The sequence below is a fragment of the Canis lupus genome, chromosome 6 (genome assembly GCF_011100685.1).
Source record: "Canis lupus familiaris isolate Mischka breed German Shepherd chromosome 6, alternate assembly UU_Cfam_GSD_1.0, whole genome shotgun sequence".
NCBI classification, from domain to species: domain Eukaryota; kingdom Metazoa; phylum Chordata; class Mammalia; order Carnivora; family Canidae; genus Canis; species Canis lupus.
This window is the reverse complement of record NC_049227.1, coordinates 25,802,066-25,824,218: the sequence shown is the minus strand read 5'-3', so window position 1 is coordinate 25,824,218 and position 22,153 is coordinate 25,802,066. Positions and strand designations below refer to the sequence as shown.

The following is a 22,153-nucleotide window of genomic DNA, read 5'->3' as shown; positions in this document are numbered from 1 at the left end:
CATTCTACATGTCCACTGATAATTTGGTGTGTACTCATGTATGTACACACACACACACACGAGTATTACTCAGCCATCAACAACATGGATACACATATGGGTATTATGGTAAGTGAAATAAGTCAGGGAAAGACAAATACCATATAATTTCACTTACATGTGAAATAAAAAAAATAAATAAATGAGCAAACAAAAAACAGAAAGACTCATAAATACAGAGAAAATACTGGTGGTTGCCAGAGGAGAGGGGAATGGGAGGAAGAAGGAAATAGGCAAAGGGGATTAAGAGGTACAAACTTCCAATTAAAAATAAATCCAGGGATATATGTAAAGCATAGGGAATATAGTCAATAATACTGTAACAACTTTGTACAGTGACAGAGGGTAATTATATTTTTTGTGGTGAATATTTTTTAAAGCATTATAAATGTCAAATGACTATGTTACACATGAAACTAATATACTGTATGTCAATCAACTATACTTCAATTAAAAGTAAATTTAAAAAAACACAATGGTGGATTAGAGAAAGTGAGGTCAAATCTGCAATTCCCTCTGTGGCTTCCATGGAAAGTATACTATAAATGAATAAACCTCCCAAAGGAACATTTATGTTCATGACTGTTCATTTAATTACTTCTGACTCTTTTCATCCATAAAAGAACTTGTCTAAACATATTGCCCTGTTTGCTTTGCAGCCATAATTCTAAACTGCATGTGATTATACTTTTTTACCACCAGATTTTTGGAATCTGGAATCTGATTCTTGTATTACTGCTAATGAGCCTCCACTGACATTTTATTCTGAATCAGTAAAAGCATTAATATTGATTGGTGGTGATTCACAGCCTAGAAGTCTGTGCTCAGGAAAATGCATCCATTTGTTCCACTTGTGGATTGGATTACAGTGCTCCAAACTTCAGTACTTTTAGAAGGTACACACTGGACATAAATTACATTTCATTTTTATGCTGTGAAATGTAGGACGACCGTTCGCAGCTAATCTCAGTAAAAGTGGCTAAAATAATTTTTAAAAATAAATTTACATTAAACTCATATTTTTACTGAACAGTTTAGGACCAAAGAATATGCTATGGATTTTCTGATCAACTTAATTGTGAATTTTTCCCCACCCCCCACCAACCCCCGGCCCCTAGCCTGAGAAAAGATCCTACATTAAAGAATAGTGGATACTGAAGAGTACCCCTTTTGTTCCCCTTTACTGAACAAAACATACAGAAATTCAGAAAACATGGTGGTACTGCTCAAATATTACCAAGTGACCTTTATTTCACAAAATTATCTCCATTAAAATTATTTCATATACCACTGTTATTATAAGATACTATTTAAATGAAACACAATTGGCAAATTCACAAATCATCCGCTTTAAGTCCTTTCTCCTACTCTGAGGCTGCCCACATTAGACAGAGTTCATTCCCAAGCCTGAGTAACCTAATGTTTTTAGATTGACATGAGTTAGGACTTCCGTATTGGGTTGAGTGTGCATTACACCAAAGGAGCTTTGGAACCATCTGTCACCTAGTCCAGGGCAAAGGCTTAGATTTTCTTTTTCTTTTTTAAGGCTTAGATTTTCTATGATCTTTTGTGGTTTTACCTCAGCCCATTACTGAATCAATTAGCCAGCTTCTGGAAACCACAGCCTACGGGGGATAAAGTCTACTGTCATTACAAAGGACAATGGAACAATAAAAATTCTAAGAGTTTTAGGAAATAAGAAAAACAAGGAAAAGTTCTGCATGAGACCTACATTACTTTTCTATTGCTGCTTTAACAGATTACCACAAGCTTAGAGACTTCCATCAACACAATTTTATCACCCAGTGGATCTATTTGTCCTAAGTCCAAAGGTCTCAGGGGGCTTTACCCTCAAAATGAAGGTGTGCAGGGCTTTATTCCTTCTGGAGGACGGAGGCTCTGGGGGAGAATCTATTTTCTGGCCTTCTCTAGCTCTAGAGGCTACCTGCATTCCTGGGCTTGTGGTCCATTCCTTTATCTTAAAACCAGCAACAGCTTGTCAAGTTTTTCTTACAAGCCTCTTCTACATTTCTGCCTCCCTCTTCTTCTACAGTTAAGGACCTGGCATCGGGCCCTCAGACAATCCAGGATAATCTTATTTTAAGGTCAGCTGATTAGCAACTATAATTCCATCTGCTACCCCAAACTCACTTTTGTTTTTTGCCCTAACATATCCATAGGTTCCAGTGACTAGGACATGGACATCTTGGGCCAGGGGTCATTAATCTGCCAATCACAAACCTGAATAATTCTAAGTTTGTAGAGCTGAATACACAATTTCTTTTAGATGAGAACTTTGTCTATCTAGCAAATACTTTTGATGGGTCAGTCTAGTCATGGAAAGGAAGTCTTTAGCCAGGGCCAATGGGCTAAGGCAGAAACAGCAGGAATCAGCCCAGAGAATAAAGTGATTAAGAATCATGGGGTTTCAGAGACACGTAGATAAGGGCACTCTAAGGAGGGAAGGACCCTGCCTCAGAAGTACGCTCAGTTGAGTGAGAAATCCCCAAGGAGAAAGAGCCAACACGTGTGAGAACAGGGCTGTTAAATATTCAACTAGGACCTTGGCTGTGCTATACACCAGACCTCTCCTGCCCCGAATCTGAGTAAAACTCCCCAAACCACCTGCTGCAGTGGAGACATGCTGTGTTTTACACAGAATCAAGACATCAAGAACCTAGGAAATCGTTCCCAAAAAACCCTTGCAGACTGATGGCACTGGACATGGGGGAAAGGGGCAGAGGTGGCACAAGCCATTGCTGTTTCCTTTACAGAGGAGAGGAGCCCAGCTCCCACAGGAAGCTCAGAGTGTAAATGCTTCCGGGACTGCAGCCTGCTGCAGGGCAGAGACGGGCTCACCTGAGAAATGGCGTCTCTGTTGCTCCTGTCGGTGCAGACCAAGATTAAGCCCACTGAGCCCACTGGCCATCTTGCTGTCTTGGCTGTTCAACCTGCTCTGGCTAGACCCTGCTTCAGAAACAAACCACAGTAAACCTTCCCCGAGCCAGTGTAGACCTCCTCAGCCAACGGTGATACGTTAAGTTTGAAAGTCAAATCCTATTACACAGGCTATTTATACGAAATGACAGGGAGAGGCCTGACCATCACATGCTAATGAGAACTATCACTATGGGGACAAGAGAGTGGGCAACTGATTAGGTTCTCTCCTGAATCACCCAAGAGATGGCTGAGCACAATCCTTCCTGACAAGCCAAGTCAGGCCCAAACTGTAGTGTGATCTCTTGGCAAGTTGAAAACAATTAGAGAAGCAGTCAGTACAGCGAGTGAATTCCTGTAGTGTTGATCAAGGCCTGGAGAGATTTAGCCCCCTGTGAAAGGACAAGGTGCTCTGAAGGAGCTAACTCAACTACAGAACCTTACCTTCCGGGCATTTAGAAGGCCTCTTCCACTATGTACCTCAAGGCTGAATCCATCAAAGGCCCAATTCACATTGTGAGTGAAGTGGCCCACCTGAAACATCGCTAGCATAGATTTGTATGACTCTTGACTTGGCCAATGCTTATTAGTTGGGGCCCAGGCCAGCCTGCCTCACCTCTGCCCAGCGGGATAGTAGTGGACTCCATGTTTGTCTTGTCAACTCCTCACTCTTCCTTTATGACTAGCCTGAGGAGCATCTTCCTTCACATGCCAGGGGATGGGTCAGAAATGGGTATATGACCCACTACTAGGCAAGGAATTATGATAAAAGGTCTTCTGGAACTTTCCTTGGGCCATAAGGTTTTTCTTTTTCCTCTAGAATGTTTTAGTATCTTAAAATCCTCCCTAGGATTGCTACAGCCATTCTTTCAGCAGCCTGATGAAGCCAACAGGATGAAGGGAGCAGAAAGGAAAAGAATGTTTCCTTGTTGAGTTGCTGAATCAACCCCCTACACATCAGGACTTCCTGCTCAGTGAGAGACTGAGTATGCTGGCTATTTAGTTAGGCCTGCCTGAGCTGGAATGTCTATAGGAGGCATTTAGGCCAAGTGATGTGAAAATGTCCCACTCAGAACCTGTATTTTCAAAAGCAAAGTGCTAGGTGAATGGAGAGAGTGGTCATTTGTCACTCAAGTCACTATACCTGGAGCTCTGTGAGGCTGGTTGTAGAGTATAGGCATGTTAACAGTATCATGATGAGACAACTTCCTGTGTCATCCCCACACATGCAGGCCTCCTGGCACTGGACTTCCATCAGAGAAGTCTGCTAGGATTCTCTTTCTTATGGTCACAAAGATTCTAATAAACATATGCCTGGGAATTTGCCATTGGTTCATTAAGACTAACAGTCTCTATAAAATGGCTTGGTTAGAATTCAGTTACAGCATAAAGATTAAATCCAAGCTCAACACTGAGGATGGAAGGCAGGCAGCCAGAAAAGGCAAAATTGGTTTAGAAACACATTTCCCAACAGCAGCAGGTCAGCCACATCTGCTTGGTGGTGACCCTTTTTGTCTGCAGCTACTCCAGGATGGGAAAAGAAAATGAGCTTGCTCTTAACTGTTCACCATCAATTCTACTTCCTATTTGAGATTTAAACATCTAACAAAACTTCTGTCTCTTAATTAAGAGATTTTCATCCCCCATGGGTATTCTTGGTGAAATTCCCTAGAAGGGGACATCTGTAGTAGTGAAAAGTGACACAGGATGTGGGGTACAAAAGTCCAACAATTGGCACTTACTGGTTGAGTGAACCCAGGCAATTTTATTACTTCATCCCTGAACCTCAGTTTCCTCATCAGTAAGATGGGGATAATAGCACCTATTTCATAATTACTAACTACATTAATGCAAGGGAAACACAGTAGTACGTACCTGGCACATACTAAGCACTGAGCAAATTCAGCTATTATTTATATATGCTGATGTCTTCAAATAGGGATGGAATCTTAATACAGAAAACAGGAGGTGTCAGCCACTCATATGTCCTCTTGGCTTCTGAAACATGAGCTCCCTGACCCCAGTTCATCCAAGCACATGGGCATAGTTTTCCTTAATCTCTGCAGAGGTGTGATTTGAGACAGTTGTCAGATGGCTTCCAACTGCATAACTGAATAATAAAAGCAATTTTGGCTGTTTTGAAGGACTAGACAGTAGTAGACTTTAATCTTCAAACTTGATGGACTTGGAAGCATTCCTGTCAATATAAAAGATTTTGTCTGGAGCAGAGGAGAAGCCGAGGCCAGCACCACGCTTGTACTTCCAGCTCATGGCCCGGTCATAGTCCTGCTGCAGGTTCTGCTGCAGGGCGTCGGCTGCCTTCTTGTTGAGAGCCATGTTGGGCCTTCCAATTGTGTTAGAGGGGCGGCTGAATGAAGGGGACATGTTTTTAAAGCCACCCATAAGTTTGAGAAATTTCAATTTCTGTTCCTCGTTTTCAAAACCAGCAGTATCCCACTGGCCAAACTGAGTTCCCTGTGGTAAGAGAAAAAATGTGGTTATTTTCCTGGTTTCCGAAGCCCTGTCCTTTCCCCAACCCCAGCCTCACCAGGGAGGATCCAGCTGATTAAATGCTTGCAGGCACAGTGCTTATAAGCACATCAATGGACTGTCTTCTTAATTCTAACAAGAGCTCTATAAGGAATACTGTTAGCATTCCCATGCTACTGATGAGGAAATGGAAGTCTGCAGCCTAACTGGGAGTACACACTCATTACTGACCCTGCGGGAATTCCATCTCAGGTCTGCCCAACACCAGGGCCCACCCTGGAACTGCCTGCCTGTCTGCTTTACTCCTCCCCTCACTCACAGCAGAGAATGGCACACCTCACCTCACCTCCCAGCACAGCTCACCTCACCAGCTAGCCATTCTTCCCTCAGCCTAAGGTTTCTGAAAGTTGGAAGGAGGAGGGAGGGAAAGTGGGATCTGAAATGCACATCTCTTTGCACAAGCACTGCATTTTACAGCAGGGAGTGGAGACCTGGAGAGGTCAAGGATCACACAGCTGAGTCCGTGGGTGAGCCAGTCCAGGAACTTGGGGTCCCACTTCCTGTCTAGAGTACTCTACTACCTATACACAAATCACCCATGTTCCAGAAAATCCAAGACAGTCCCTCAGAGGAGCTGCTTAAGAAAAGACCCCTGTCCTTCCCATATCTGTGAGAAACAAGAAACCCAGCTCAATAAAACTATGACTTTGAAGTCACAGAGACCCAAGGATCAAGCCCACCTGTGTGACCCTAGTCAAATCACCTAACCTCTCTGAGCCTCAATAGCCTCATCTGCAGAATAGGTGTGCAACACCCCTCTCACAGGGCTTTAGCTAAAAATCAAATCTGATTTTACACCAACAACCCAGAGCACAATGTTTGGCACACCTTAAAACCTTGATGATTTGTCATTCTTCCCACCCTACCCTGATTGCTGACCTTTATACTCTCTGGGAACTTTCCACTTGCAAGCCAAATGCCAGCTTAGCACTTATTTCTAGGTCAGTTTTGGGAGAACAGTAAGAACCAGTCATTGCTACACCTGCCCTGAGTGAACTAGTAACAAATTCTCCCAGCTTCATAGTGACCCAGATGTAGGCATAATTACAGCTTCCCAGGCCTACAACTTCTAGAATAAGACACCACCTTTGACAGTCCTGCACTGGTTCTGAGGAGAGTGCTGCCAGAGGCTGCCCAGTCATGGGTGAGCTAGCTCTTCCAAGGGCTGCTGACCCACTCATAGGGGACCTTCCCGCAGGGGCCCACAGCCAGTCTGGAATCCTCACCACTTGCCTCAGCAGACAAGTGGCCTTGGGTCCTGGGAGGCAATGCCTCCTAAAGCGTCCCCAGCAGATGCCACCCCTGTGCCCCAGGATCTCTCCCCCACCAATAAGGTCTTTTAGGCACAGCCTCTGGGGCCACAGGTTCTGAATGATGCTGCCCTGTTTCTTGCTTTCCTCAACTCAATCAGGGTGTTTTATCCGATCCGCTCTGTTCAAGAGGATGCGATGAAAGAGCTACTGAGGGAAGACACATAACAAAGCCCCTCTCCATACCCTACTGGGCCAGAGTAGAAATCACATTTTATAGGTGTGGAAACTGAGGCTCAGAGCAGAGGCTGCTTACCTCAAGTCTCACAACTAGAAAGTGGCAGAGCCAAAACTGAACTCAGGTTTTTTGATCCAAGTCAATTGTTCTTTCCTGTGTTCAACTGTGAAGGCTTAAGATAGTGCAGGAAGGCAAGGCTTCCCTGTCATCTGGATCCTTCTTTCTCTCCCTAGCCCAATCCAATCGATAAACAAGTCTTGATGGATTGTGAAGTTTTTTTTTTCTCTTTCTCTACACTCTCTGCCACATCTCAGTCCTCACGCCTGCAGGCTGAGCCTTCTAACCCACTCCCCACTCTCCCCACATAAATGTCCGCCCCCCCCCCCCCCCAGCAGCTCCCACAGCACTAAGAGTCCCATGCATGCTCCCTATGATGACCCCCGAGTCTGGCCTGGTATGGCCCTCCAGTCTGCCCACATCCCCTTTCATCCCTCTTCAGCCTGACTTCATGGTCCTCATGCTGCACTCTCTCCTGTCCCCTCTCTTCAGGCCTGATTTGGAAGTCTCCCATTCCAACTGGACCTTGAAGGCTGTCCTGAGAGGGGCCTGCCACCACAACACTCTTACCTCTGCCTCCTACCCCGGTCACCATCCACTGCTGGAAAGCATTGTCACATGCCCTCAGTGACTAATGCCCACCTCTCCACAGCAGGAGACAAAGGTTCAGGCTTGCTTATCTTGCTTGGCCAGCTATCCAGGAGTGAGGCAAGCATCTTTTTCAGAAAGAAGGAAATTAGCTCAGGACAAGTTCTGCAGTGAAGACAGCCAGCAGGCAGATTGGACCAGCACCTAGGGCCTAAACTAACATGGTCCCCCATCACTCTACTCTGTTCCTCCCGGTGCTAGGTGAGGAAGGAGGAGTTAGGATGCCAGGGTATGCACAGATGAGGGCCCCAGCATCAAACTTACTGTCCACTTCTTTGGTTCAGAAACTTCTGTTTTGCCTGACTCACGATCGATCTCTTCTTGCAAGGCCTTTCGCCTCACCTGAGCAAGAGAGAGGAAAGAAAAGAGGGAAATGGGACACAGCTGTTTTCCTTTGAGCTTAAAACCAAACACTAAGGGCAGGAGGACAGGACGTGACAAGAGGGAGGGCAACTTTCCTCTGCTGCAAACTGGGGCAGGCATTTGTCAGGAGTATCCTCTAAGCATCCCAAGGCTGCATCGCCTTGGCCTAAAATGTGCATCCTCATTAATCTTTGTTTTGCCATTCTTTAAGAATGAACTTTAATACAAACTGAGCCTTATCCATCGTCAGCACTAGAACTTTATTGCCTGTAACAGCCATACTACGTGGAAACTTTCCCAAAGCATGCTGCCTGAAGCCCTGCATGTACAGGGCTTACATGTAACCCTAAACCTGTACAGGAGATACAGTAGTTAACTTTCAGGACAGAACTGTTTTCTAGAAAGAGCACTAGAATCAGGCACAGGCTAGTTTGAATCCTAGCTCTGCCATTAATGTGTATGGCCTGGGGTAAGTACACTTAACCTTTGTGTACTTTGATCTATTTACCTGCAAATAAACAGAAATATCAACTTCCTTGAAGGATAAATGGGAGAAACAGACTGTAATAGAATTCCTAATAAATATATATTCGGTCTTCATCCAGTTTCTGCACAAAGCTCCTAAACACCTTGTGATTTCCTAAGGAGAGCAATCAAGGTGTCTTTTGTTATGTCAATGAAGCAAATGTCAGAAAGCACCTAAGGATGGGGACTGGTTGCCAGATTAACCAACCCTGTGACCATCCCTGTAACCAGAGGGTTGGAATTTTCAGTCCCTCATCCAGCCCCTAAGGAAGGAAGAGGGGCTGAAGGGTGAATCAATCACCAAATGCCAACGATTTAATCAATTGTGCCTATGTAGTGAAGCCTACATAAAACCCCCAAAACGAGGGTGTTCAGAGAGCTGCTGGGTTGGTGAAAACATGGAGATTTGGGGACAGTGGTATCCTTGGAGAGGGCAAGGAAGTTTAGTGCAGTTCCCCATACCTTGCCCTAGGCATCACTACCATCTGGCTGTTCCTTTTATTATAAACCAACAATCTAGTAAGTAAAAGGTTTCTCTGAGTTTTGTGAACTGCTGTAGCAAATTAATAAAACCCAAGGAGGGGGTTATCAGAACCTCCCATCTATCACAGCCTGGTAAGAAGCACACATGACAACCGAGCTTGTAACTGGCATCTGAACTGGGGCATGGGTAGGGAGCAGTCTGGTGGGACTGAGGCCTTAATCTGTGGGATGTGACATGATCTCCAGATATATAGTCCCAGAATTGAGCTGAATTGTAGGACATCCAGCCTGTGTCCAAGAACTGCTGATATGGGAAAAACTTTCACCCCACATTAAAATTTTTGGGTGTAGAACATAAGAACCTAACAGAGTGCCTAGTACACAGAAGGTGCATCTTATACAATGTTGCTAGCATGGCTCAAGGCTATCATCAATGGACTAAATGACCCTGCTGTTTGATATAAAAGCTTCCAGGACCAATATTCCTGGTGAACATAGATGCAAAAGTCCTCATCAGAATGTTAGCAAACTGAATTCAGCAACACATTAAAAGGATCATTCACCACAATCAAGTAGGATTTATTTCAGGGATGCAAGGATGGTTTAGTATCTGTAAATCAATCAACATTAACAAAATGAATAAAAATCATATTCATCTCAATACATGCAGAAAAAGCATCTGACAAAATTCAGCATCATTCACACTAACAACTGTCAACAAAGTGGGTATCAAGGGAACGTACCTCAATGTAATAAAGGCTATATATGAAAAAGCATAGTTAGCATCATACTCAATGGCAAAAGGCTACAAGCTTTTCCTCTAGGATTAGAAACAAAACGAGAATGTCTACTCTCATCACTTTTATTCAACACAGCACTGAAGTCTCTGCCACAACACATAAAAAAAAGAAACAAAAGGGACCCAAGTTGGAAAGTACAACTGTCACTACTTGCAGATAAAGTGATATTCTATATAGAAAACCCTGAAGACTCCACCAAAAAAACGATTACCACTAAAAAATGAATTCAGTATAAGTTGCAGGATATAAAGTAAATATATAGGAATCTGTTGCATTTCTATACACTAATAATGAACTATCAAAAAGAGAAATTAAGAAAACATTCTCAGGGCACTTGCATGGCTCAGCAGATTGGTTAAGTGTCCAACTCTTGACTTCAACTCAGGTCATGATCTCAGGTCGTGAGATCATCTGTTTAAGATTCTTGCTTTCCAAAGGGAGAGATCTGCCCACCCCCACCCCCAACCCCACAAGATCTCTTAAAAAAAGAGAGAGAAAGAGAGAAAAAAAAGAAAGAAAACACTCCCATTTACAGCTGCATCAAAAAGAATAAAATACGCAAGAATGAATTTAACCATGGAAAATTGTAAGACACTGATGAAAGAAACTGAAGATGACATAAATAAATGGAAGGATACACCGTGCTCATAGTCTAGAAGAATTAATATTCCTAAAATGTCCATAGTACTCAAAGTAATCTACAGGTTCAATGCAGTCCCTACCAAAATACCAACAGCATTTTCCACAGAACTGGAAGAAACAATCTTAAAATTTGGAACCACAAATGACCCCAAATAGCCAAAGCAATCTTGGGACACAAAAACAAAGCTGGAAGTAGCACAAACTGTACTACAAAGCAGCAGTAATCAAAATAGAATGGTACTGGCACAAAAGCAGATACATTTAGGCAGATTAATGGAAGAAAACACAGCCCAGAAAAAAACCCACATTTCTATGGTCAATGGATCTATAACAAAGGATCCAAGGATATACAATAGGGGAAAGATAGTCTCTTTAATAGGTATTGGGAAAACTGGACAGCTATACCAAAAGGATGGAATTGGACCACTTGCTTATACCACACAAAAATAAACTCAAAATCGACTCAAGACTTATACGTGAGACCTGAAATCATAAGAGTCCTATAAGAAAACACAGGCAGAGCATCTGGGTGGCTCAGTCACTTAAGCACCTGTCTTCAGCTCAAATCATGATCCTGGGGTCCTGGGCCTGAGCCCCAAGTTGGGCTCCCTGCTCGGTGGAGAACCTGCTTCTCTCTCTCTCTGCCCCTTCCCCTGCTCTCTCTTCTTCTCTCAAATAAATAAATGTTTTTTAAAAAGGAAAAAATATAGGCATACATACTTGGACATCAGTCTTAGCAATATTTTTCTGGATTTGTCTCCTCAGATAAGGGTAACATCAAACTAAAAGGCTTTTGACCAGCAAAGGAAATCATAACAAAATGAAAGGGCCACCTACTGAATGGATGAAGATACAGCTGACCCTTGAACAAGTGGGGGGTTGGAGCACGGATCCCCAGAGTTGAAAATCCACCTATAACTTTTAACTCCCTTAAAATGTAACTATTAGTAGCCTACTGCTGACTGGAAGCCTTACCAATAATATAACAATTGATTAACACAGATTTTCCATCATATATATATATAATACTGTATTCTTACAATAAAGCTAAAAATGTTAAGAAAATCTTAAGAAAAAATACATTTACAGTATTGTATAAAAAAAAAAAAATCCAAGTACTTTTGCCATTCAAACCCATGTTATTCAAGGATCAACTTATTTACAAATAATATATTCAATAAAGGGTTAATATCCAAAATACATAAAGAACTCCTACAACACTAAAAAAAAATTTTAAATGGGCAGAGGACCTGAATGCTTTTCCAAAGACATATGAATAGCCAACAGACATATGAACAAATGTTCAACCTCATTTATTATCAGAAAAATGCAAATCAACACCACAATGAGACATCACATCAGTCAAAATGGCTAATATTAAAACGACAGGAAATAACAAGTATTGGCAAGGATGCAGAGAAAAGGAAACTCTTGCACACTGTTGGTGTGAATGTAAACTGGTGCAACCACCATAAAAAACAGTATAGAATTTCCTCAAAAATTAAAAATAGAAATACCATACAAGCCAGTAATTCTACTTTGGATGTTTACCCAAAGAAAAGGAAAACACTAATTTGGAAAGATATATGTACCCCTATGTTTATCCCACCATTATTTACCATAGCCAAGATAAAGACACATCCTAAGTGTTCACTGATAGATGAATGCAAAAAGATGTGGTGTACATGGGTAGGCGCAAATGTGCGTGCGCACACACATGCACAGCACTGTGGAATATCAGTCACAAAAAAGAATGAAATCTTGCCATTTGCCACAATGTGGATGGACCTACAATGTATTAAGTGAAACAATTAAGACAAAATGAGACAAAACAAAACAAAACAAAACAGAAATGACTCATAGAAAACTAATGGTTGCCAGATGGAGAAGTATAGGAAGACTGGTGAAACAGGTCAAAGAGATTGAGAGTTACAAAATTCTAGCTATAAATAAGTCACAGGCATGTAAAGTACAGCATAGGGAACAGAGTAATACTGTAATAGCTTTGTATGGTGACAGAAGTTAACTACACTTACTGTGATGAGCATTCCATAAAATATGTAATTACTGGATCACTAGGTTGTACACCTAAAACTAACATAACGTTGTACTTCAATATTAATTTTATACTTCAATTAAAAAAAAGTTTCCAGAGCCTTGTCCTCTCTTCTAAGGGCTCAGGTATAACGAACTGGCTGCCCCAATTCGTGGCCTTTCTTCCTCCCTTTTTTTTTTTAATAGAATGAGAGAGTGAGCACTTGCGAGTGTGGGGCATGGGGCTGGGATAGGGGTGGAGTTGGGAGGGGAGAGAATCTCAAGCAGGCTCCACACCCACCATAGAGCCCAACCTGGGGCTCAAACTCACAACTGATATCATGACCTGAAATCAAAAGTCGGACACTCAACCGACTGAGCCACCCAGGAGCCCACTCCTCCCTTTTAATCTGCTACCGACTATTAGTCAAGGTGATTATTTTATACACGTTCAAAATGACATAAAACAAAGTGATGGTTGTAAAAGTGAGAGAAAAATGATGATATATTCCTATAGTGGAACCATGCTCCACATGTGGAATGACACAGATGTGCATATACCAAATTGAAAAGCAATTCACCAGTTAAACGATAAAAGTTAAAAGAACAGTATACACAGCATGATTGCACAGTGCTTTAAAATCACACATATACAGTTACAAAGGAAAAATCTGGAAGAATATAACAAAGAGTTAATGATTATTATTACATGGTAGGATTTCAGGTTGCCTTTTTTTCAGGTTGCAATTTTTTAATGCAGTAAACTTTTACCACTTATGGGAAAAACAGGAGAAGACAAAAAGCTTCACTTACACTGAGGTAATGTGTCACCCAAAATGGTTAAAAGTATTCTTAAAAATAGTAAAGTCATCAGCAGGCACAACTAAGAAGTAAAAGCCTTGCTGATACGACGTACACAAGCATAGGAACTTTCAAAGTTCCAGCAACTTGCTGCATCCTGAGTGGCTGAGGATACCTGGGAAAGGAATTGTCTAGAAGTTCCTAGACAGGTCAGAGCCCCACCTCTTTCCCCTCCGTGTGGTTGCCTGGCTCATTACTGTTGGCCCTGACCGGGGCAATGTGACTATGACCTGAAAAAGGCTGGGGAGCTCCCATTCTGAGGGGCCTGTGCTTTGTGCCAGGCCCTGGACTGTGCGGTCAGCATTATCTCCTAGATCTCCTTGGCCCCACTTTGACGCACCACCTTCAGGGAGAGTTCCCCAGTGCCCCAAAGGTATTAGGTTTGGAACTTCCGTGGCATCTTACAGACCTCTTTATACTCAGCTCATTTGCTAGTAGTCTCTGGTTTCTTTCTCTCCTGGAGTATAAGGGTCATGGGATAGGGGTCATCTCTGCATCACATCCTATTGCTTCTCTCAAGAAATTACTTGTTGACAAAACAAAAGAATGTGGTAAGGTAATGGCTGCCGCTTATTAAACACAGATATAAGACAGACCCCTGCTGAATGCCTCACAAACACAAATTTGTTTGGTCTTTGTAGCCACCTATAGGAGGGTCAGTGAGGTTAGTGACTGCCCAAGTTCACCTCGTCAGTAATGGTCCAAAGCCACTGCCTTGCCTATGCTGCTACCCCCCTATCCTGCCAGGCCTCATTTGGTCCAGGACCAAACAATTACCCCAATTCCAGAAAGTCGTACTCCAATATAGAATGGATCTACCCATGGGTCTGGGCATGACAGAAGCAGAAGTTGATCCACAACAGAGTAACCTCTCTAAACACTCCTGAATCGAGGTCAGGAGATGGCAATGCATGGGCCTGGGTGAGCACATGTTCCCTGCCTTGGTTGCAGTTCCTGGGGTCACACTCCCATCTTCCCCTGCAGCAGTTATAAGGAGGAGAGCCTCAGCCTGGGATTCTGAATAACCAGATGGGCCCTCAGTCAAAGCTACGGTAGTGAAGGGGTTTCCCAGCATAAAGTAGGGGAGGCCACAAATTCCCTGCTGCTGGAGTTGTGCCAGAGGCTAGCTGGGAGCTTTTGGGGTCCCTAACATCTCTGGGACCAGGATCTTATTGCCCTGTAGGAGACAAATGTGTGCGTGGCAGGTGGCAAGACACATGGGAGGGGGACAAGGACCTGGGCCATACCTGGTCTATGTGCGCCTCATCCATGTTGCCTTTCTTTTCCAACACCACCTCTAAGTCTGTGTCAGGCTCCTGCACAAAAGGGCAAAGGGAATAAGAGTCAAGCATATGGTGGCTTCTGTTCCAGCAGCCCAGCAGCCCAGTGAAAGTCCAGAAAAGACCCAAGACCGCAGCACCACCTCAACCCCTGTCACCCACAGAACTTCTGAAATCCTCTTGCGGAATCATGGAGAAGATGCTCACCGATTCTCCCCTCAAAACAATGGCACTGACCCATCTGACATATGAAGAAATGAAGGCTCAGAGAGGTGAAGGGACCATCATGAAGTCGCCCCTCAGCTCAGGGACAGGGCTGACACTAATGCAAGTCACCTGACTTAGGCTTGGTGCCACAGACATCATCTTACCTTCCATGGCACCAAACTGCAACCAAGCGTTCTGCTAATGAGGGGGTGGGGAGTGACAAGGGACAGGTGGGCTCAAGGCCCTAACCGGGGGTTTGGGAGGGGAGGGAGACCCTGCAAGCAAACCCATACCCAGTTCTCTCTACACTGGCCCCTTAAACCCCACCTTATTCCTAGTCAGTGCCTTCTCTCCTGCCTGATCAACCACAATAGTCTCTAACACCTGCTTCCTCACCCCCCAACCCTGCTCCATTATGCACAGCAGCTCAGGTGAGCTTATGGAGGAGCAACTGGCTAAGTTGGTAGACTCTTGATCTTGGGGTCGTAGGTTCCAGCCCCGCACTGAATACAGAGATTACTTAAAAATAAAATATTGGGGGGATCCCTGGGTGGCTCAGCAGTTCGGCACCTGCCTTTGGCCCAGGGCGTGGTCCTGGAGTCCCAGGATCCAGTCCCGCATCAGGCTCCTGGCACAGAGCCTGCTTCTCCCTCTGCCAATCTCTCTATGTCTATCATGAATAAATAAATAAAATCTTAAAATAAAATAAAATCTTGGGGCGCCTGGGTGGCTCAGTTAAGCATCCAACCACTTCAACAGGCCAGACATCTCCTTGGAATAGGACATGTACTATCTCATTACCCCCTGCACATCTACGCACACACCCCAAAGACAGGAATGGAGGTGTGGCCCTGGCATAGACAGGGGAGGCTATGGGCCTGTGGAGTCCAAGTGCTCATCTCCTTCCTTCCCTCCCCCACTCAAGGAAGCTTGTCAGGATGTAGACAGTGGATCTCTGCTGTCTTCATCAGAGATAGGTCTTCCTCCTAGAAATTGTCTTTTCCCCAACTTCAGTAGGGTTCAGGTGGGAATGATACCCCACGCCCCTCCCCACTGGCTTCAGATCAGGGTTTCTGGTTTGTGTGATCCAATCGATCTGAGAGCAGCCTTGAGACTTTTCCCATAATCATTTCAGAGGAGCTATCTCTCTCACTTTGAAGACAGCCTAACTACTAGGATGAAATCCTGGAGCTGCTGAGACCATCTTGCTGTGGGGTAGGAGGTAGGAGGTACGTGTTTGGGACCAAAACCAATTAAAAAACATATGAAGCTTAGAGCTGGGGAAAGCCACATAGGCATCTCCTACTATCCAAATCTATTTGATCTCTAATTCACGTACACTGACCACAGAAAAAGAGCTCAGAGAGCTATGGACCATGTTATCTCAAACTATTTGGTTCTTGAATTTTGGACAGCAAGTGACCAAGAGTTCAGAAAGTGAGAGATTCATTTGAAAAATTTATTCCAATTCATTTAGATCTTGAGTGAAGATAGTGAGAACTTGGGTTGAGTTTCAATAACAAGGGATACTTTTATTATTGAGGGTACTGCATGAGCACCTGGATCTAGCCATACCTGAAGCTAAATATCTTTTAACCTTTCCAGTTACATGTCTCAAATCTCTTTTCTGGCTAAAGTCAGTTTAATCACGGTTCTGCCAGGTACAAAGTTGAGCGTCTCACACTCTCAACTTCTACCCTTATTTCTCCCACAGTAGAGTCTAATTCTGAAGAAAAGCTTACCTCTTCCCAAGATTCTCCTGCTACCCTGCTCTCTTTCCCCTTCTTTTTATTCCTCTTCAAAGCTGGTTCCTCAATCCCTGGCTGCTCTGTCTTTTTCTTGGACTTCATTTTCTTCTTTGCAGGGGTTTTGGGGTTATGTCCTATTGGGATATATTCTGGAGCCTCAATTTTGACTAGCTTCTTACTTCCTTTCCTAGGGCTTCTCTCTACAGACTTGGAGCACTCAAGGTGCCCTAGAGAAGTATCTCCCTTCTGGTGGATTTTCTTTTTCTTCTTCATCTTCACATTGCATTCTCTGGGGCTCCCCTGCTTTCGTTTCTGCCCTGAGGTTGCCTGCTCCTCGCCATCCTTCCCCACTGAACAAGTGTATAGAGCATCCCCAGACTCATAGAACCAAGGGTCCTTGGCTGAGGAGGCTGTAGCCTCCTGGGTCTTTTTCTCCTTCTTGTGCTTTTTGGGTTTCTTGCCAACTCTGGTCACCTCCTCATCCTCTTTGGGGTCTGGGGAGATCTTCACTCTTGAGGCAGGGGACATGGCCAGAGGCCGTAAGGACTTTCTCTTCTTTTTCTTCTCCCCACCTTGAAATTCAGATGAACCAAGAGCCTGCTTCCTAGAGCTGGACAACTTCCCTGTCCATCCAGCACGTAACACAGTCTCAGGTTCTAGGCACTCCTCACAGAGGGTGCTGTGGCCCTTCTTTTTCTTCTTTTTCTTCATTAGAGGCATCTCAGATGCCTGCTCTAGGACCACACTCTTCGAAGGGGATGTGGCTCTTGTGGAACAGATCTCACTGAAATAAGCATCACTGTTTAAAACTGAGTATTGAGTCTCTGGTTCTTTGACCACCTTCTTCTTTTTCTTCTTTTTCTCTGGGAGCCCAAGGCCCAGGTCTCCTTTGTGGGTTTTGGTGATCATTTCTGAAAAGAAAAATGGTACAAATTATCTCTGTACCAAACCACTCTGTGTACAATTCAGCCAGGTAGTGCCAAGAGCCACACTTGTGAGTGACTAGTCTGAAATGCTAGGGAGTAAGAAAATGGGCGTGACTCCTTTGGAACAAAGGAAAATGTGATCAAAGAAGGTGAATGAAATGTAAATTCAGACAGCGCCAAGTTCAAATTGAAACTGCTCCCTCACCTTAAGCTAATCATTTCCCCATCTGGAAATGGGGGGAAATAACACCTCTTTCTCAAAGGGCTGTTGGAAAGAACATACAATAATCCGTGGAAAGTGATTCCCTTTCCCAACTCCTTCCTTAAATCTCTGAGCCTACACACCCATTCAACAAATTTTCCCACTGCCTACCCTTTGCCAGCCTCTAAGGATACAAGCGCAATCAAATCAGGCAGATCAGGTGCTATCCCTCAGGGGTTTACCTTTCACTGAATGAAGGGGACAGAAATTCTGAGGTCAACTCTTCCTGCCTATTCCCACTAGAGGCAATAACTATGGCACAATCAACGCCTTACTTTGGTTCATCTAAGTATCTCTTTTCCTTTGTGTCTGGAAATTGATTCGCCCCACCGGCACCCTTGGGTGACTTAACCCTTCTAATTACCTTCCCATGTGGCTAGTAATAAGAACAGCAACATGATATGATGAAAGCTAGGGCTGACAAGACCCGGGTTCAAATGGTGACTGACACCCTCTTGCTGTATAGTGTTAGTTCCTCTAGGCCTCAGTTTCCCTATCCATAAAGATGGACTGAGCCAGATCAAGTACTGGCAGGAAAAGGGAAGGTGTTGGGGGACCACATCCTGCCTGCTTCACTGTTTTTAAATTTTCAAATTAATTAACAATATTTAACCATTGGAGATGACACAGAGCAACCTACAATGCCAAAATTGGGGGGGGGGGTGCAAAATGTCATACAGGCAAGTGTGGGAAGGGGCTGGTGCCCTCAGGTATATTTTAACTTCTAGCTGGGCCACATCTCTCCAGTCACTACCCTAGTCCTGCTGCTCCCTGGACTAGGTGACATGAAGATACCCAGGGAATCCAGAAACAAAATATACCCTTCGCAGGAGGTATGGATAGTGGGAAAGAAAGGTCATGAACTTCTCCATCCTGAAGCTCTCTTCAGCTTCAGAGCCGTGGGGAGCCACATCAGACCTAGCTCACCAATAGCAGCTTCACACTGCCAGGCCAGAACTAAGCTATTGCTCAAGATCATTTATAACCCACACCTGAAGCACCGGGAATCAGGATGCCTGGGTGGCTCAGCAGTTGAGCGTCTGCCTTCAGCTCAGGGCATGATCCTGGTATGGGGAGCAAATCCCATATCAGACTCCCTGTGAGGAACCTGCTTCTCTGTCTCCGTCTCTCTCATGAATAAATAAATAAAATCATTAAAAAAAGAAAAGGAGCACCTGGAAAGTCAGGGGTACACGGTCTCAATTCACTCTTGTACTGTCTTCTGTATTCCGAAAGCCTAGCTCTGTACCTGACACACAACAGATGTTCAATAAATACTAATTAAATGAATGAATGCCAGAGATAGAGATAAACAAGATAAAACATCTGCTATCAAGAAGCAGGTGTAGAGGGCAGCCCGGGTGGCTCAGCGGTTTAGTGCCGCCTTCCGCCCAGAGCATGATCCTGGAGTCCCGGGATCAAGTCTCACGTTGGGCTCCTTGCATGGAGCCTGCTTCCTCTGCCTGTGTCTCTGCCTCCCCGTCCCTCTGTGTTTCTCATGAATAAATAAAAAAAAATTAAAAAAAAAAAAAGCAGGTGTAGGAGGAAAAGAGATGTGACAATGAAAACACAAGTGATAAAAGCAAGGTTAGTGGTGAGGTCAGGGTAATGAATCTAATCTTGGCCTACCAGTTGTCTGGAAAGTTCCTAGAACAAAAGTTTCCAACTTAGGACGATGGTGTTAATCCCTGAAGAAAAAACAAAAAAAACAAAAAAAGCAAAAAAAACAAAAACTGAAGGTAGGCAGAAAAAAAAACACGGGCTGCAGGAGACCGACTGGTTTGCATGGATGCCTTGAGATATCCAAGCGGACCGGTGGATATGTGGGTCTGAGGCGCAGGGGTGGACTGGGCTGACATGGGTAACAAATACTTATCAATATATGGATGGTAACTAATCTTCAAACAGAAGGATCCTAAGACAAGACCTTAGGGAAGTGGGAGAAAGACGGACCTATGAAGGAAAGAAGAAGGTGTAAACACGGACAGGGGTGGAGTCGAGATAGCCTAGGATGCGAGGGGGAGGGGGGGAGACAGGGAGAGGAGTGATCAAGCGATCTTCTTAGAACAAAGAAATGAAAGGGAGACTAGTCAATTTACACCCCTTTCGGGCCGTTCATCATCACCGGAGCTTCCTCCCTCTTTAGCACCGAAGACCCTCCTCTTCAACCCTGCGACCCCAGATACAGTCGCTCCAAGAGGAAAGACCCTCACAGGGCGTCTGTCTCCAGCGAAAGCGAACGCTTTCTCCAAAAGCTCCTTTGAAATCTCGCGGTCGTCTCGTGAGGACTGAGGACCGGCGTGAAGACCCCCATCTCCGTGTCGCCGGGGCTTCGAGACTTGGAATTTCCTGGTCTTGGGTCCTAAAGCCAGCAAGTGGCGGAGAGGACTCGAACCCAGCCCGGAGGACGTCGAAGCCTGTGCTCCGCACCAGGGAACTAACGACACCCCACAGGCAGCGAGGGAGCCGGGAGGCGAGAACGGCCCCTCAGAGGCGCCGCCGCACCGAAGCTTCCGCGGGCGCGCGCGGACACACACACACACACACACACACACACACACACACACGAGGGATTACGCGGGATCCTGGCCCCGCTCCAAGGCGGGAGAACTTCCAGGCCGGAGCGAGCGCGCACATACGACTGGGGTGGGGTGTGTGTGTGTGGACTTGGGGTACGGGGTCACCCACTTTTCCCTCGGCTCGCCGCGCACGTCTCAGACCCCACGCCGCCCCGCCGAGGCCGCTCCTCAGCACTCACCCGCAGGCCAATCTTCCCCGCCTCCACGTGAAAGCCAGCTCTGCCCCGACCCGGAAGTGAATCTCGAGTCGCCGGCCGGCCCCCTGGACGCCCGGCTCCTTCCGGGTCGTAGCCGTGCCGGGAGGGCGGTTGCTGTGGAAGCCGCGGCTATGGCGGCACCTGCTCCGGTGAGCAGTCGCACCGCCCAGCGCGACGAGCCTCCCGGCTCCACAGAGTCGTCGGATACCGCCCGGACGCCATTGCCCACCGTGTCCACCCTGTACCCCGAGCTACCTGTCTCGCCGGCACAGGGCGTGGAGCCTCCGGGCAAGAGCCTGTGGGAGCAGATCTGCGAGGGTAGGCAGCCCCGGCCGGCAGAGAGGGGCGGGACTCGTCAGGCTGGGGCCGCGTTGACTGGGCGCCTAATTGGCTTCGGGCACCTGAAGTGCGTGACCTCTCGGTAGCCGCGCTGCGGGCGCGCCGTGCGTTCCATTTCGCGGACGGGGAAGCTGAGGCTCCGAGATTACGCAGCACAGTCTCTCACCTTGACCCGCAGTCAGGCTAAAGGCAGGGGAGGGCAGCCCGGGTGGCTCAGCGGTTGAGCATCTGCCTTCAGCCCGGGGCGTGGTCCCGGAGACCCGGGATCGAGTCCCACGTCAGACACCCTGCATGGAGCCTGCTTCTGCCTGTGTCTCTGTCTCTCTGTGTCTCTCATGAATAAATAGGATTAAAAAAAAAAAAGGCAGGGGACCCAGTGGTGTGGACAGTGGCTCCCAAACCTCATTTATTTAGTGAATAGGAAAGAATCGGTGGGGCGAAGAGAGGGAGGTTGATTAGAACGTAAGGTTCCCAGTTCCTGCCCACAGATCCCATAATCAGGTGCAGGGAATCTTCAGTTTTAACGAGCATCCTAGGTAATTCCGATGTAGTCAGCCTATAGCCCACATGTTTTTGTTTTTTTCTTATATATATAAACTTATTTTTTGGTGTTCAATTTGCCAACATACAGAATAACATCCAGTGCTCATCCCATCAAGTGCCCCCCTCAGCGCCCGTCACCCAGTCACCCCCCGCCCACCCCCCCTTCCCCACCTCTAGTTCGTTTTCCAGAGTTAGGAGTCTCTCATGTTCTGTCTCCCTTTGTGATATTTCCCACTCATTTTTTCTCCTTTCCCCTTTATTCCCTTTCACTATTTTTTATATTCCCCAAATGAACGAGCCCATATAATGTTCGTCCTTCTCGGATTGACTTATTTCACTCAGCATAATACCCTCCAGTTCCATCCATGTTGAAGCAAATGGTGGGTATTTGTCGTTTCTAATGGCTGAGTAATATTCCATTGTATACATAGACCACATCTTTATCCATTCATCTTTGCAGGGACACCGAGGCTCCTTCCACAGTTTGGCTATTGTGGACATTTATAGCCCACATGTTGAGTAAACATGGTCTATATAGACTTGTTTTAATCCCTCTCCACTTCCAATCTTCCTTAAAATCCTCAAATGGAGTTTAGCTCAACTTGTTTTGTGGCCCTGCGCATACTTTTGGTCGTGAGGCTTTAC

General features: G+C 45.3%; 2 protein-coding genes across 7 annotated transcripts in view; one reads left to right on the top strand and one right to left on the bottom strand.

Annotated features, from left to right (window-relative positions):
* Nucleotides 1-1,259: 1,259 nt before the first annotated feature.
* KNOP1 (lysine rich nucleolar protein 1) lies at nucleotides 1,260-20,762 on the bottom strand. Of its 2 annotated transcripts, none has more exons than XM_038540205.1 (5): nucleotides 20,609-20,762; nucleotides 16,657-17,573; nucleotides 14,675-14,743; nucleotides 7,984-8,061; nucleotides 1,260-5,451 (listed from the first exon to the last, which is right to left on the bottom strand). In XM_038540205.1, the coding sequence occupies exons 2-5, from the start codon at nucleotides 17,569-17,571 to the stop codon at nucleotides 5,140-5,142; spliced, it is 1,374 nt and encodes a 457-aa protein (XP_038396133.1). In that variant the 5' UTR covers nucleotides 17,572-17,573; nucleotides 20,609-20,762; the 3' UTR covers nucleotides 1,260-5,139. The 2 variants fall into 2 exon arrangements, with proteins under 2 accessions (XP_038396133.1, XP_038396134.1); XM_038540206.1 differs by having other exon boundaries at nucleotides 20,539-20,617.
* IQCK (IQ motif containing K) overlaps nucleotides 20,697-22,153 on the top strand; it is a 130,345-nt gene continuing 128,888 nt past the window's right edge. For 2 of the 5 annotated variants that reach the window (XR_005360869.1, XR_005360868.1), the window contains exon 1: nucleotides 20,697-20,944. Coding sequence is in view for 2 of the 5 variants with exons in the window: in XM_038540211.1 (XP_038396139.1) it covers nucleotides 20,758-20,944 (187 nt within the window). In the remaining 3 variants the exon portion in view is untranslated. The remainder of the gene's footprint in view (nucleotides 20,945-22,153) is intronic. The other 3 variants (XR_005360870.1, XM_038540211.1, XM_038540210.1) reach the window with 2 other exon arrangements.